This window comes from Lissotriton helveticus, chromosome 2_1 (genome assembly GCF_964261635.1).
Source record: "Lissotriton helveticus chromosome 2_1, aLisHel1.1, whole genome shotgun sequence".
Classification (NCBI taxonomy): Eukaryota; Metazoa; Chordata; class Amphibia; order Caudata; family Salamandridae; genus Lissotriton; species Lissotriton helveticus.
The window spans coordinates 1,000,517,259-1,000,532,089 of record NC_136059.1 but is presented as its reverse complement, the minus strand read 5'-3'; the positions used below and the strand labels follow the sequence as shown (position 1 = coordinate 1,000,532,089).

Below are 14,831 nucleotides of genomic sequence, written 5' to 3'. Positions count from 1 at the left end.
AAATGAGGCAGTGAAAAAAATGAAAAAAGTAAATGACGAAAGTGGAGAATTTAAGAAAAAATACTGCTGTGCCTGCACCAAAACTGTCTCTCTGAACGGGAGGCATTGACTTATCCATTATAAATTCTTACACAGAGCATACTACACTCCAGAAAGGCAGTACAGATAAGGATCTAGAGAAAATTCCAATTTCCTGAGATGCGGGTGTAAAAAAACAGAGATTTGGCATCTGGCCTGGCAGTGCCCCTGGATACAGTCATTCTGTTGTGCATTATTTCAAGAGGTCTACATTATCATAAGCACTGATCTGGAGACAGACCCTAAGATGGCATTGTTGGGATGGGATTTAGGTGTGAAAAAAGCTGCACACCCCTAAATAGCCATTGGCCCCCTCTTGGCTACGCGAGGAGTGGCTATGAGATGGGCCTGAGGCCCTCTGCCGACAATAAAGGAATGGCACACAGACATGCTCTATTGCAACACACAGGCAGATGCAGATAATGAATTAGTCCCCCCGATCAGTAGACCTAAGAGCTGTTGGTGTCCCTATCAAATATACCTCCTAAATACAGAAACGAGTACAGGATCCAATGACGTTGATGGGAACAACAAGGTTGTGGTACAAGGGACTAGTGGAGTGGGTTGTTCTAGACCATGAGGGACCAGGGAGTATCACTGAAATATATATATATATATATATATTTATAATGATGTGGAATCGGTGAAAGCTAAAATGAGACTGCTATCCTCCAACTTCAAAGCAATAGTGTCCATTCTTAGGCATCATGAAGTAAATGTATATGATCCAGGTGGGAATCAATTTCCTCCGTTGCCTTGCTAAATAATAGATTGAAAGACGTATCATGTATTTTTATGCCTGGTCACTATTTATCTATCTTTATTCTATTTGTTCAATAAACTTAATAAAAAAAGGAGAGGATGGGTGGCGTGGTATGGAATCTATAACAAATAAAGGTCTCTTACAGATATATTGTTACCGAAGGCAAGTAACTTGCTCATCTGAAAGACACTATTATTTAAAGATTCCTTACCTTAGAATAGATACTCCAGCAATACCAACCCCATAGGTGGGTCTACAAACTAAGTTCACACCAGAAAGTCCTGGAAAATAGAATGGCCAAAAAGCCGTCTCTCTGGCTTTGACTATCCAGGCAGTAATGTTTAGTGAAAGTGTGCAGTGATGCTCATGTGGCTGCCTGGCAGATGTCACTGAGGGGGACTCCACGGCCCAAAGCAGTAGTGGCTGCTGTCGCCCTGGTGGAATGGGCATGCAGTCCTACCAGATGCTCCCTTTTCGTCAAGTAATAACAGATCTTAATGCAATGGAGGACCCATCGAGACATGGTCGTTTTTGCATGGCCCGACCTTTCTTGGCGCCCACATGTGTTTCGTGTGATCCAGATAAAATGATAACGCACGTTTTAGATGCAGACAGTGGAGTCTCTCCTCCTCCTTGGAAGGATGTGGGGGGCGGGAAGAAGGTTGGCAAAATGATGGTCTGTCCTATATGAAAAGAGTTAACCACTTTGGGTAGAAAAGAAGGTCTAGCTCGAAGAACAACCTTGTCCGGATGGACAGCAAGGAAGGACAGCCTTGTTTGTATGGACAGCAAGGAAAGGAGGTTTAGAGGATAAAGCCTAAACCTCACTCACCCTGTGAGCAGAGGAGATGGCAACCAGAAAAGCAGTCTTTAAAGCCAAGAGTCTGAGAGGGCAATTATGTAGTGGCTCGAAAGGAGCACACATATGGTAAGTTAAGACAAGATTCAATTCCCATTGAGGCATTATGAAAGGAATAGGAGGAAAGAGGTGAGTAATGCCCTTAAGAAACTTATTTAAAATATGGGTCTTAAAAAGAGAAAGCTGGTCAGGAAGGCAAAGGACGGCCGAAATGGCTGAAAGATTGCCTTTAAGGGTGCCCAGAGCACAGCCCTGCTGGACCAAAGAAAGTATTAAGAGGAGAACCTCAGAAAGTGGGGTAGAAAGGGGATCCACAGCCTTTGCCGCCGACCATGCCACAAAAATGTTCCATCTACAGGCGTATACAGTTTTAGTAGGGGGACGCCTGGCTGCCAAGATAACATTACAGACTTCGGGACGAAGGTCGAAAGCTGTCAGCTGTCGCCGCTCAATCTCCACGTGAGGAGGTGGAGGCTGGACATGTTTGGGTGGAGGACCGTCCCCTGTTGCTGCGACAGAAGATCCTCCTGAAATGGAAGTCTGATCGCAGGATCGATGGCCATGCTCAAGAGCTCGGGATACCATACTCGTTGCACCCAGTCCGGAGCCACAAGAATAACTGGAGCCTGTTTATGCTTGATCTTCTTCAGCACACTGGGCAGAAGTGGTATAGGTGGAAAGGCATATAGAAGACTGCAATTAAACTTGCGTTGAAAAGCGTCGCTGACGAGTGCCGCCTTGGAAATCCCAACACACAGAACTGCTGATATTGCACATTCTCTTTGATGGTGAACAGATTTAACCAAGTCTCTCCCCGCTGCTGAAAGAGACCTTGCACCACCTCTGACTGAAGACGCCATTCATGATCCATCATGCACCAACGACTGAGTTTGTCCACCCTTGCGTTCAGGATACTTGCCAGGTATTGAACTGTCGTGTATTTCTATAGGTTCTGAATCAGTCCCCCTATTCCTGACCCTATTCTGGTTAAACTAACTATCAAGTTAACTAACAGTCAGCCCATGAGGCAAGAAATCCCCCATGATGCAGATACCGTTATCTGACGCAGTCACACTACGGCACAGGAACGTGTTATCTGATTAGGTCATAACGCTTGAGATCTAATTAGACAAGCGACATTCCTCCAGCCCCTGATAAGGCATACGACGTTCTCATAACAAATCAAACCTATGACAACCTGGATAATCCGTGCGGCCATTGTTTTGATTTCACAGAGAACTTTTACAAAAGAATGTGCTAACGAGCAAGTCGTATGACATCTTTATTGACGTACCTATGTCCATCCTTACGTCAATCTCGGCACCTTTAAGGTATAAATATTGCCGACCTTGCCCTATGCAAACACACGCGTGGTGACAAGACGGAGCAGCCATACTTGCCGAAGCCGAGAGCAGAAGCAGACCCCGCTGGCAGCAGCCCCGCCTTCCTGACGCGCTGAGAGACGCGCTGCTATCTCAAGCCGAGAGACCCAGCACCGGCGTTTCTGGGCAGCCCTCGCAGGCAGCCTGGAATATCGAGAGCAGAGAAAGAGATACCATTCCTCATCCATCCTAAATTCCAGGTACAGAACTGAATAACCCCTCACAGAGAATTCTTTAGTTATTCACTTGGCAAAAACAAACTTAACTTAAACTGTAACTTTCTATTCCCGCCCACGCATTAGACTTAGGTCAGGTACACGGGGTAGGCGTATTTAGAAACACCAGTTGAGTACGTTTAGTCAAATGTATGTGTGTATGTAAATATATTTTAATCATTTTTAAACATCATATGGCTCAGAAACCATATCAATGTTTTTACAGTATTATTTTATACTATTGCTTCTAATGTATGCACTTTACTTAACTATAAGTATTTCAATAATATCGATCCATTTCTCTTGTACGAGAAAAGAGACTGATCAATAAATGACTTCCTTTTCTCTACATTCTGATGAGACTAAGAATGCACGTACTGACTGAGTAAAATAATTGCCTTGTGCTCACACGACTCTTGAGATTGACTCTTGATTAGGGGAGAGCAAAGTTGTCATGTTCTATGGTTGTCAGAAACTAAATCCCTTCTTGTCTAATCAGGGGAGTTAATCCTTCCTTGAACATTCGAGAAAGTTTCTAGCGAACTCTGAGCTTAGCTGGCAAACCCAAAAATTAAGTCTAGTATCGACAGTAGTAGACCTAGTTAACGTCTGGTCTAGGCCTTTACTGCTGTAGGTACTATTCCAATGCGCAGAGCCTATTGGGAAAATAGGAGCTACACTACAGAACCACCAGAGACATGTCCCGATGTTTAAGCCATGTCGAAAGGCAAAGAGCCTCCTGACATAGGGTCCATGACCCCAACCCGCCCGGTTGGTTGCAGTACCACATGGCAGTGTTGTTGTCCATGATTACCTGCACTACCCTTCCTCTGACAGCAGGAAGGAATGCTTTGAGTGCAAGATGAATTGCCCGGAGCTCCAGAAGGTTGATGTGGAGCCTGGACTCTGCTGGAGACCAGAGGCCTCTGACTGAAGCCTCTGGCCTTGATATGGCTGCCCCAACCCAGGACTGACGCATCTGTCACCACTGTGAACTCTGGCTGGGGAAGGGAGATGGCTCTGCTGTTGACCCAATCCTGGTCCGTTAGCCACCACTTCAATTGGTGGGCAGTGCCCTCCAAGAACTGGATGGAATCAGAAACATTTCCCTGATGCTGCGCCCACTGGAACTTCAGGTCCCACTGCAGTGCCTGCATATGCCACCTGGCATGATCCACCAGCAGGATGCAGGAGGCCAGCAGCCTCAGGGTCATACTCAATGAAATCTGGGATAAAGGCTAAAACATCGGTTTCATAATCTGAATATGCCAGACTTGCTGCCCAGGAGGATGGGCCCGAAACTGCGCCATGCCCAGAACTACTCAGATGAAAAGGATTTCCGAGAGGTTGTCAGGTGCGACTTTGGCAGGTTGAGAGTGAACCCAAGCTAATGCAGGAGGTCCGCCATAGTCTGGAGGTGGGAGACGACAGCCTGGTACGAGTCCGCCTTCAACAACCAGTCATTGGGATAAGGGAAGACTGGCACACCTGATCTGCGCAGATGAGCTGCGATCAAACTTTCATGAACACCCGAGGGGTGCTGGTAAGGCCAAAGGGGAGCATGGTAAACTGAAAATGCTTGTGGTCTACCATGAACTGCAGGTAGCACTGGTGGGAAGGCAAGATGGTGATGTGAAAGTCAGCGTCCTGCAAGTCCAACACTACCATCCAGTCTTCAGGGTTGGGGGTAGACAGGACCTGAGCCAATGTCAACATTTTAAACTTCTCCTTCCGGAGCAAGCGGTTGATGTCCCTGAGATCTAAGATAGGACACAGGCCTTTGTCCTTCTTGGGTACCAGGAAGTAGTGGGAGTAACAACCACAACATACTTCTGGCACAGGGACTCACTCGATAGCTCCCTTGGCCAAGAGAGCTGTAACTTCCGGATGGAAAAGGACCAAGTGATTCTCCGACATGCAATAGAGTGTTAGTGGCATGGAGGTAAGTATGGGCGGAAAATTCGTTCCGCTTGTGGAATTTGGGGATTTTCCGCGATTTCGAAATCCGCGAATCGCGCGAATTCCCGGTAAAATCCGCGAATTCATGAGCGGGACGAATTTTGCTCAGGAAGCACTTACAGGGTTACAGCAGGTGCCCAAGTTGAAGCTAATTTCTTTGTAACCATTTACAAAATGGTTACAAAGAAATTAACTTAAACTTGGGCACCTGCTGTAACCCTGTAAGTGCTTCCTGGCGCCTACTTGCCTAATTGCAACTATTCTCTGACCCTGCTCTGACCCTCGAAGCAGGGTCAGAGAATAGTTACAAGTAGACAAGGAGGCTCCGTGAACAGGAGAACAGGAAGCACTTACAGATAAAACAGGTGCCCGAGTTGAAGGTCAAATTCAGTCAGCCCCGACAAATCACTGGAGCTTCATTCTCCCCATCTGCTGCTCTGATCGTGCCTGACCTTTTATACACACAAGAGGCATGTGAACTCGCATGGAAGCTTCGCCCGTTTGGCCCCGCCCACACACTAGCGGTGTGCACTGTCTTCCTGCCATTTATCCACTAATGTGGACAGCTCACTCAAGAGACCCCTGCGCCCTTCGTTGCGATGGCATAGTAACACACATGGTCACGGGAGCTTCATTCAAAACCATCTGCTGCTCTGATCGGTCTCTAACCATTTATACACACAAGAGGCATGTGAACTCGCATGGAAGCCCCGCCCACACTCTAGCGATGTGCACCATCTTCCCGCCATTTACCCACTAATGTGGACAGCTCACTCAAGGGACCCCTGCACCCTTCGGCGCGATGGCATAGTAACACACACATGGTCACTGGAGACAACTCTTCTGGCACTTTAGGCAGCTGTAGTGCAGGAAAAGCACTATACATTTACCCAACGAGGTAGCACTTACTGATTAGCCAGTAGAAAGTACTCCAGTTAAGTATGGTGCAAAATCGCGGGGAAATTTGTGAATTCGCAGATTTTTTTGCGATTTCGCGTGAATTCGCAAACCGCTGATTCTCAAAATTCACCCATACTTACATGGAGGGAGAGGTAGTCTTGAAGGGGAGGGAATAGCCCCTTCGGACTATCTGCAATACCCACCTGTCCAACGTGATGTTGTGCCAGTGGGGGAGGTAATGGTGGATCCTACTGCCTACTGGCAATTGGTGGCCCTGAAAAGTCAGACTACGAAGTTTTGGAGGCAGCTTTAGGGGGGCATTGGGGGACTGGCCCACCCTCTGGCCCTGGGACTCACAACACTGGGTCCCACGTCCCCGGCCGCACAGAGGTTGGGTGGCTTGAACTGCCCCGTGGCTCTGGGTGGAATGTGGAGGGGCACCTCTTCTGTGGCCATGAAAGGGGCGAAAGGCAGATTGCATGGGGTGAGAGGCTGCTGCAAGGCCCATGGACCTGGCGATAGCCCTAAAGTCCTTGAAGCGCTGGAGCGCATTGTCTGCTTTGTCACCAAACAGATGACAGACATCAAAGGGCATGTCCAAAATGGTAGATTGGACATCCCCAGAGAAGCCAAAGGTTCTCAGACAGGCATAGCGCCTCAGGACTACCGATGTGAAATAGTCCTACCCAGTGAGTAGGCGGTATCCATGCCACAACTGATGGTAAACTTTGTTGCGCCTCGATCCTCAGCAACAGTGTGGGAAAGCACAGCCCGCGCCTCCTCCGGGAACTGTGGCAGCACTTGCACAACCGTGTCCCACAGCGATTGTGTGTAATGGCCCAAGAGACATGTGGTGTTCACCAACCACAGTCCTAAGCTGGCGGGAGAACACATCTTCTACCCAAGATGGTCCAGCTTCTTGGATTCTCTATCCTGAGGAGCTGTAGGGAATGTGCTTCCTTTTGAAGATGAGGTTTGGACCACCAAGCTCTCGGCCGTAGGGTGTTGGCAGAGAAAAGTGTGTCACCCGGAGCCGGGCATTGGCTTTGGGCAATCATCCTATCCACAAGATCCCCTGTGCTGGGCTTGGACCAAGAGCCCAGTAGGATATCAAGGAGGGCCTCATTGAAAGGCAGCAGGAGCTCCAAAGAGGCTGCTCCCAGCTGAAGAACCTCAGTCAGAAGGTTAGTCCTGACAGCCACCGTAGGAAGCTCAAGGCCCAAGGCCTCCGCTGCCCTACACAACACCACAGCATAGGAGGCTCCCTCTTCCCTAGCCACGGTAGGGAGAGAAAGCATACCAAGGTCTAGGGAAGTATCCAAACCACTTGCTTCACCCAACTCCTCCCTCCGGCTCTTCCCGCTGGTCTGCTAGAGGGTCAATAGACCCCCTCCCAGTCCTCCTCACCTTCCTCTGGCTGGTAGTCATGGCAGAAAGGAACACCAGGAAAGAACAGTGGTACCAAAGTACCGGTCAAAGCCAGACCAGCTCCGTGTCCAAGTCGGGGGTGAGTCTGGGGTTGACGCTGGCCAAGGGCACAGCCGGTGTCGGGGGCATTGTCACTGGAATCAGGCATAGGAGGTCCAGATAAGTAACGGACATCAACTTGTGACAGGAGTCACAAGGCTTGAAGTCGGTCCAAGAACAGGACATCCCTCATGCACCAGGAGTCGGAAGACTCGAGAAGATGTTGACAAAAGTAACAAAAAAGTTATTCAAAAAGTGGCTAAGGGGTATGCTCTCTCCAGATCTGCGCTGGCGAGTGAGTAAAAAACCTCTGCCCTGCAGAGTTTTTCGGAACTCTTTGGGCTACGTGGATTGGGAAGTGTAAGAAACGCTGCAAACTTCATGAGCAGAGCGTCATTTCACGCCCAGGCCTAGTCTATATCACGAAGGAGGAGTGGCAGAAGTGGAGAGATGTGCCGATCAACTGGCGCAGTGATATGAACAGGTGCCCTTGGTCAGCACAGACCAGAGTGCCAGTCCTATTGCACCTGCAGTGTGCAAGGTTCATTCAAATAATATTTCACTAAGTTGGAACAGTGCGCAGGGGTTGCCTCTCTCTTTTCTCGATTTGTGCTGCCTGGTGTTCATTGAATAACTCTGAGAAACTAAAACAACAGGCATTCTGCTCTTTACTGACCCTGTGCACCTGCTCATGATACAGCCCTAATGCAGTAAAGCTATTCTTCAGAGTTCCTGCCAAGGGGCAAGGACAGGGAAGGATACAAGACAATGGCAAGTAGTAAGTTGCAGGATAGAAAAGGAAGGAAGGAAGGAAGGTGAGAAAGTGATTTTGAATTTCCCAGAGCCTCACGAGGTATGGATTAAAGAAATATGAGACTTCAAGATCCACTACTCAAAGAGGAGAGATTCTAGGGGGGGAAAGGGAGGTGGTTCAGATTTAGCAACCAACGTGTCTAAGCAGTTCAAAGAAAAGCTTTTGAAGATGAGTTATTCACCACTGCCTCTACTCTTGCTCTCTCTTATTTTACAATGTCTTCACCAGGGGAAGAAATCTGGAAACCATTAGCACAGTATGGGGCACAGAGGATGAAATGCTAAAAACAAGAAAGGAAGCCAGTGCAGGGATCTCAAAACCTTACAGTCATTTCAGGGCAGTGCTGGTGATGATGGCTCCCATCCTGCCATATGAGAGATCATGCTAAGATTTGCATTTTATGGCAATTCCTGTGCAACGAACAACAGACATTCATGAGAAAATGGATGTGAAGTCTTTGCAGGTAACTGGTAACCACAAAGAAGTGAAAGTATAATCTCACATGGCAATAAGTAGTCACAGAGACCCCTATGAACCAAGTACTCCTCAGCTCTTCATCTGCTTCCAATTACCTATGTTTGCCCTCACTAATCTTCTGGGGTCCCAAACTGTACGGTTGTTACTTCCAGAAGGTGGGATTTTGGTACTGTACCATCCAGGGTCTATGTGACCTGCACAGGCATGTGGCACAACATATGTCAGGGTCTTAACGGTTTGGGAGGAGCAGAAGATGCAGCAGGGTGCACGAGGGAGAAGGGAAACATCCTTTACAATGCAACTTTTACCACGCAGTGCCTTTACGACGCAACTTTTACAACGCAAACCATTACAACGCATTGCGCTGGGGGGCGCTCTAGGATAGGGAATAAGTTTAATTTACTATCCAACACCTTCCCTACTATCCACGGGGACTGGAGTTGGAATAGTAAATTAAACTATTCACTATCCAGAACCCCAAAGAATTATGCGTTGTAATGGTATGCGATGTAAAAACCGCGTTGTAAAAGCATGCGATGTAAAAGTATGCGTTGTAACGTCATTCATCCGAGGGAGAAACAAGTGTGGCTGGCCAGGACCAAGTCATGTTCATGCAAGTCACCGTAGAGGGCCAAAAGGGCTGCCACAGTGATGCTCACCCCAAAATGGCCACTGTCCCAGGAACTCAAAAACACAATAGGAGCTCAGAGGGAGAAAGGAAAGGGTCGCCCTCCACTCAGGAAATGTCAAACAACAAAAAGACCCAGTCCTTAGGCGTCACAATATGTCAGTGACTATAAAGTAGGGCAGTTAGTATATACTGCTACCTCCCAATCTCTTATACATTTTATAAGGAGATATTGCACTGCACTCCCGCCCACGTTAAACAAATTCTCCGCCTGTTCACCTTAACAGCAGCACCGAACAACAACACTCGTGGCCTCCCTATGTTGGTCACACGTGTCCACACATTTGTGTTGGACTAAATTCTCCTTAGAAAAAATGTGTGTGAGACAAGTGACACCTCACGGAAACACCACCAACGGGGTAACTGGTATGAAATTTCCAGACAGGCCCCTGTCTCATCATCGGTCGTCACTTGTCTCTCAAAGAAAAAGAAGAAGAAAGAAAAGGAGTGTCCACAACAAACAACAGAAATTGTGACAAACAGTGGATAGCAGTGATATCTGCTAGTGACAAACACACAACATACAAAAGTGCTTAAAAACCAAGCGTAAAGTCCCCTTAACCAACTTTATTTATGGGGAGTAACTTATGCTGTGGTGTCTAAAAAGGCTGGTAGCTATTACTGCCTACCATTACCATATTGCCAGTGCCGACATGTTTCACTGCTATAGTTCGTTAAGCAGTTTCATCAGGGCTGCACTCTTGTGCCACCACTCCACTTTTGGACACTAGTTCAGTGTATGCTGTCAAAGGAGAAACAGGCGAAGAAACAACTCATTAAAATCATGTGAAACAGGTGTTAGCAATCTGTATGTGACAAAGGGAATTTCTTTAACTTAATTCTTCTCATAGTTTCGTGGAATTCCACCCTACATTTAAAAGCATCGTGAATGGGGGTGGGAATGAATCCAAGGCCCTTATTGAGTACTCTTTCTTCATTTACTGTAAGGACATGGTCAGACAGGTTAACTACAATGTTAGCTGTTATTTCTGAACTCTGCCTCTGCTGCGGGTCAACCTGGGTGAGAATGTTTGCCATTGTGGGCGTTGCTGGTTCGTTTGATTGGGTTGGTTTCCTCTGCCTCTTCCCCCGGCCTGACCTCCCCCACGATGGTTGTTCCTTTGGCCTTGGGACAAAAAAGACCTCAACAGGGCGCCCAGGTCCTCGTTGCTCTGATTCTGGGCGTTGATTTACTAATGTTGTGCAAACATGAAATGTGTTTTTTAATAGAAAGCTTAAGGATAAGCTGAGGTGATAGCTCACGATTGGAGCACCCTGACATCTTTTCAAGCCCTGAGCAGCTGGTATGCGCAACTTGGCTGTCTCTGGGTAATAGCAGTTGGTTCCCTTTGTCACATACAGATTGCTAACACCTGTTTCACATGATTTTAATGAGTTGTTTCTTCGCCTGTTTCTCCTTTGACAGCATACACTGAACTAGTGTCCAAAAGTGGAGTGGTGGCACAAGAGTGCAGCCCTGATGAAACTGCTTAACGAACTATAGCAGTGAAACATGTCGGCACTGGCAATATGGTAATGGTAGGCAGTAATAGCTACCAGCCTTTTTAGACACCATAGCATAAGTTACTCCCCATAAATAAAGTTGGTTAAGGGGACTTTACGCTTGGTTTTTAAGCACTTTTGTATGTTGTGTGTTTGTCACTAGCAGATATCACTGCTATCCACTGTTTGTCACAATTTCTGTTGTTTGTTGTGGACACTCCTTTTCTGTCTTCTTCTTTTTCTTTGAGAGACAAGTGACGACCGATGATGAGACAGGGGCCTGTCTGGAAATTTCATACCAGTTACCCCGTTGGTGGTGTTTCCGTGAGGTGTCACTTGTCTCACACACATTTTTTCTAAGGAGAATTTAGTCCAACACAAATGTGTGGACACGTGTGACCAACATAGGGAGGCCACGAGTGTTGTTGTTCGGTGCTGCTGTTAAGGTGAACAGGCGGAGAATTTGTTTAACGTGGGCGGGAGTGCAGTGCAATATCTCCTTATAAAATGTATAAGAGATTGGGAAGTAGCAGTATATACTAACTGCCCTACTTTATAGTCACTGACATATTGTGACGCCTAAGGACTGGGTCTTTTTTTTTGTTTTTTTTTTTTGTTTGACACTGTCCCAGGAAACCAGCACCTTGACACAGGGTGGTGCTCTGACATTTACAGGAGTTTGACCCGCCTCGTTGTCACCCCTGAATGTACCTCTTTGCCGTAGTCCCTGCTATGCATTTTAAGAACTACGAGGGAAGATGACAGAAACCTCTCCCCACCCTTGCACTATATTTGATAATGGTGCAGAAGGGATTTTTTTCAAGCCTTACAGAGGCAATACCAGTCGTCACTTAGTGGCACCAACCTTACCATCTGTCCAGGTGACACCAGAACGCAAGATGGAAACCACCGGCTTTAATTAAGAACTGATATTTGATAATTATGTACTCCTATTTCTCAGGCTGTGCGCTAAAATAAGCTATGGCCTTTACATCCCGAAAGGGTTCCGGTTCCGTAAAAGGCGCGAGAAGGCGCTGTGCTCAAACTAACCACCTTTTAGACTTTTTAAGTGCCTCCTTTGCGAATCCCAGAATGAGCTGAGTCAGTGTGCCAATAATCCTTTAAAGCACCCATAAACCGCCCTCTGTGGTTGCCGCTCTCCTGTCTCCATAAACACACTCTAGCGACAAGCAGCATAGCAGCAGAAGTTAAAGAATGCAGGATGCTTGCAAGCACAAAAGCACCCGGCTGCTAATCCAGGCATTGCATCATACAGATGTTTTGAACTATGGACTAAATCACACTGTAAATCAACTGGGTTGACATTGCTTTTCAAAGGCCTTAATACATTACCTTTGGAATTTTAACTTCAGCCATAGCACCTTGGGAATGCAATGCATCTTGGGACATGGCAGCTGCGCAACGTTTGAACATAAAGCTCTGAAATTATTATCTATCAGGACAGCCCGGACATTCAAAGAGCCCGCAACTATAACATTGGCTTCGGACCAACATGTGATGCGCCCAAGGTCAAAGACTGTCTGACAACCCACCAGTTTAGAATTTTAGGATACATGGGAACTTGCAATCCTTGGGGAAAAAAAACCCATTTCTAATTTCCTTATTTCAGGAGACTTGTATGGGACCCATCCACCTGTAAAAAAAGATATGATGTAGCTGCTCAGCTTTGATCGTTTATTTCATCTGAGTTCTGATGTCACAATGCCTGCTATCAGAGCCAACAATTTAGGAACAAACAACCAAGAGAGCATAATGAAAGCTAGACGTAAAAAAACATGAAACTAAAGGCGTTCCTTTCTTGTGCTCTGTTTTTCTTATGAACAGTGAAAGGCAGAAAATAAATATTCAGGGCTATGTGTATTTTTCTATCATTTAGGTCCACAGATTAGAGAATAATCTGTCTGTTTCTACCATTCTGAGCTGCAGCGCTTTTTTTTTACAATCGGACTTTGTAAACTGATTCTAAAATCTTTTCGTAGTAAATGCCTACTGTTTTTAGGTGTGTCTAATTTTCCATTAGAAATTACAATTTTTTTGTTTCCTTTTTACAAACATGAATCATTTGAAAGTGCACCACACAAAGGATTTAAGTGGTTTGTGGGAAGGGTTACGGTGACACAATGTATTGTAATGACTAAAGTATTCCTTGAACCACTTTATAATGATATTGAAAGTCGCATAGGAGTTCTATGACCTTGTAAAGGAATTGAGGGGCATATTTACAAGCCACTTAACGGGGTTTAACACCAACTTGTAAATATGCCCCTATCCGCAGCAGTCCGCTGGGGCAAAGGGGCAGGCAATTGGGAGTTGTAGTGGGCATTCCACTGCACGTTCCACCGCAACACCTATTGCTTTTTGACGCTGCCCCATGGTTACAAGGATGGGGTACTGCCAAAAACTAAGGCCAGGTACAACCTGGATTTAGGATGATGATACAAGGAGAAATTAATAATTTCTCCTCATATTTCACTTTGTTTACGTGTGCTGCATTCTCCAGCACACACAGAAATAGCAAATCACATTCAAAGATTGCTTATGCGCAGGAAGGTGTCCCTGCCTGCACATAAACAATACTCCCCGCAGCAACATGGTGCAAGGGTACCTGGGCAAGCGCTAGGGGAAAAGCAGAGGTGCAATGTATTTTTTTTAAATATGGTGCATTCATGCATTTTAAAAAATATCGGAGCGCGTTGTTACCAATTTTGGAGTAACACCGCTCTACAACATTTTCTTGTATATATACCCCTCATACTTCAGCATCATCCCTCTGTATGGCCACAAATCTTGTCAGTGTCTTACAATATCCATATAATGTGCAGCAGGGGTATTTATCACATATATCACGTTAGGATATTAGAATTGAAGAAACACAACAGAAAGTATCCAACAGCTTACCTCGTTGCTTTCATACCATCCAACATTATCCATTTGTTTGAATTTTTGCTGTCTTTTTACCACAAAGTAAATTAGGTATCCACTTCCGCCCAAGCAGATCAATATGAAAAAGTTGGCTAAAACTCTGAGGAATCTTCTCAAATGAATATTTTCACTCTTTGTATTTTCCTGTTCATCCACAATGGATTCCTTTGAATGTGAAGAAAATCACACATATTATCCAGGTATTGTGACACTTGCAGTATGAAATCAAACTTGGACTTAAAAAATAAACTGCATAAGGGTAAGGACACAAGAACAATTGCCAGATTGTGAGAAAGATATTAAAAAGGTCTGTGACGAACTAAATACAGAATTCGAAAAAAACGATTCTGTCAATCGATTCAACTTACAGCGGCAAGCAGCATGCACTATGAATTTGTATGACACATTACTCAAAGACTACAGGGAAAAGGAGAAGAGGTGTGCCTTCTTTGAAACCATGAGGTATGGACAAGTAAACATATACAGAGAGAATTACCAGAAGTAGTAACTGGATATTACTTAGTTGAAACATAACTTTACAAATCCCTATCCTACTTCAGTGCAAATGATCGGCTAAGCATATAAATGATTCAAGCATAGTTTTGAAAACACCAATCTGCATGTTAGTTTTCAAAATGTTCTCCTGTGACATACCTAAAATTCCACATTCTTACACTTCAAATCAGGTATGCTTGTTTTTCTTTAATATCAAATGTTTACCTAATATTTATGTTATGTTATTTATTTATTTATTGAAGAGATTTGCAAGGCGCCTGGTTACTC

At 45.7% G+C, this 14,831-nt stretch overlaps 1 protein-coding gene across 1 annotated transcript in view; it reads right to left on the bottom strand.

Annotated features, from left to right (window-relative positions):
* The window catches only part of LOC144820192 (transmembrane channel-like protein 2-A), a 583,588-nt gene that overhangs the window by 206,645 nt on the left and 362,112 nt on the right, over positions 1-14,831 (bottom strand). The window contains exon 9 of the mRNA XM_078677803.1: positions 14,025-14,213. Coding sequence (XP_078533929.1) covers positions 14,025-14,213 — 189 coding nt within the window. The remainder of the gene's footprint in view (positions 1-14,024; positions 14,214-14,831) is intronic.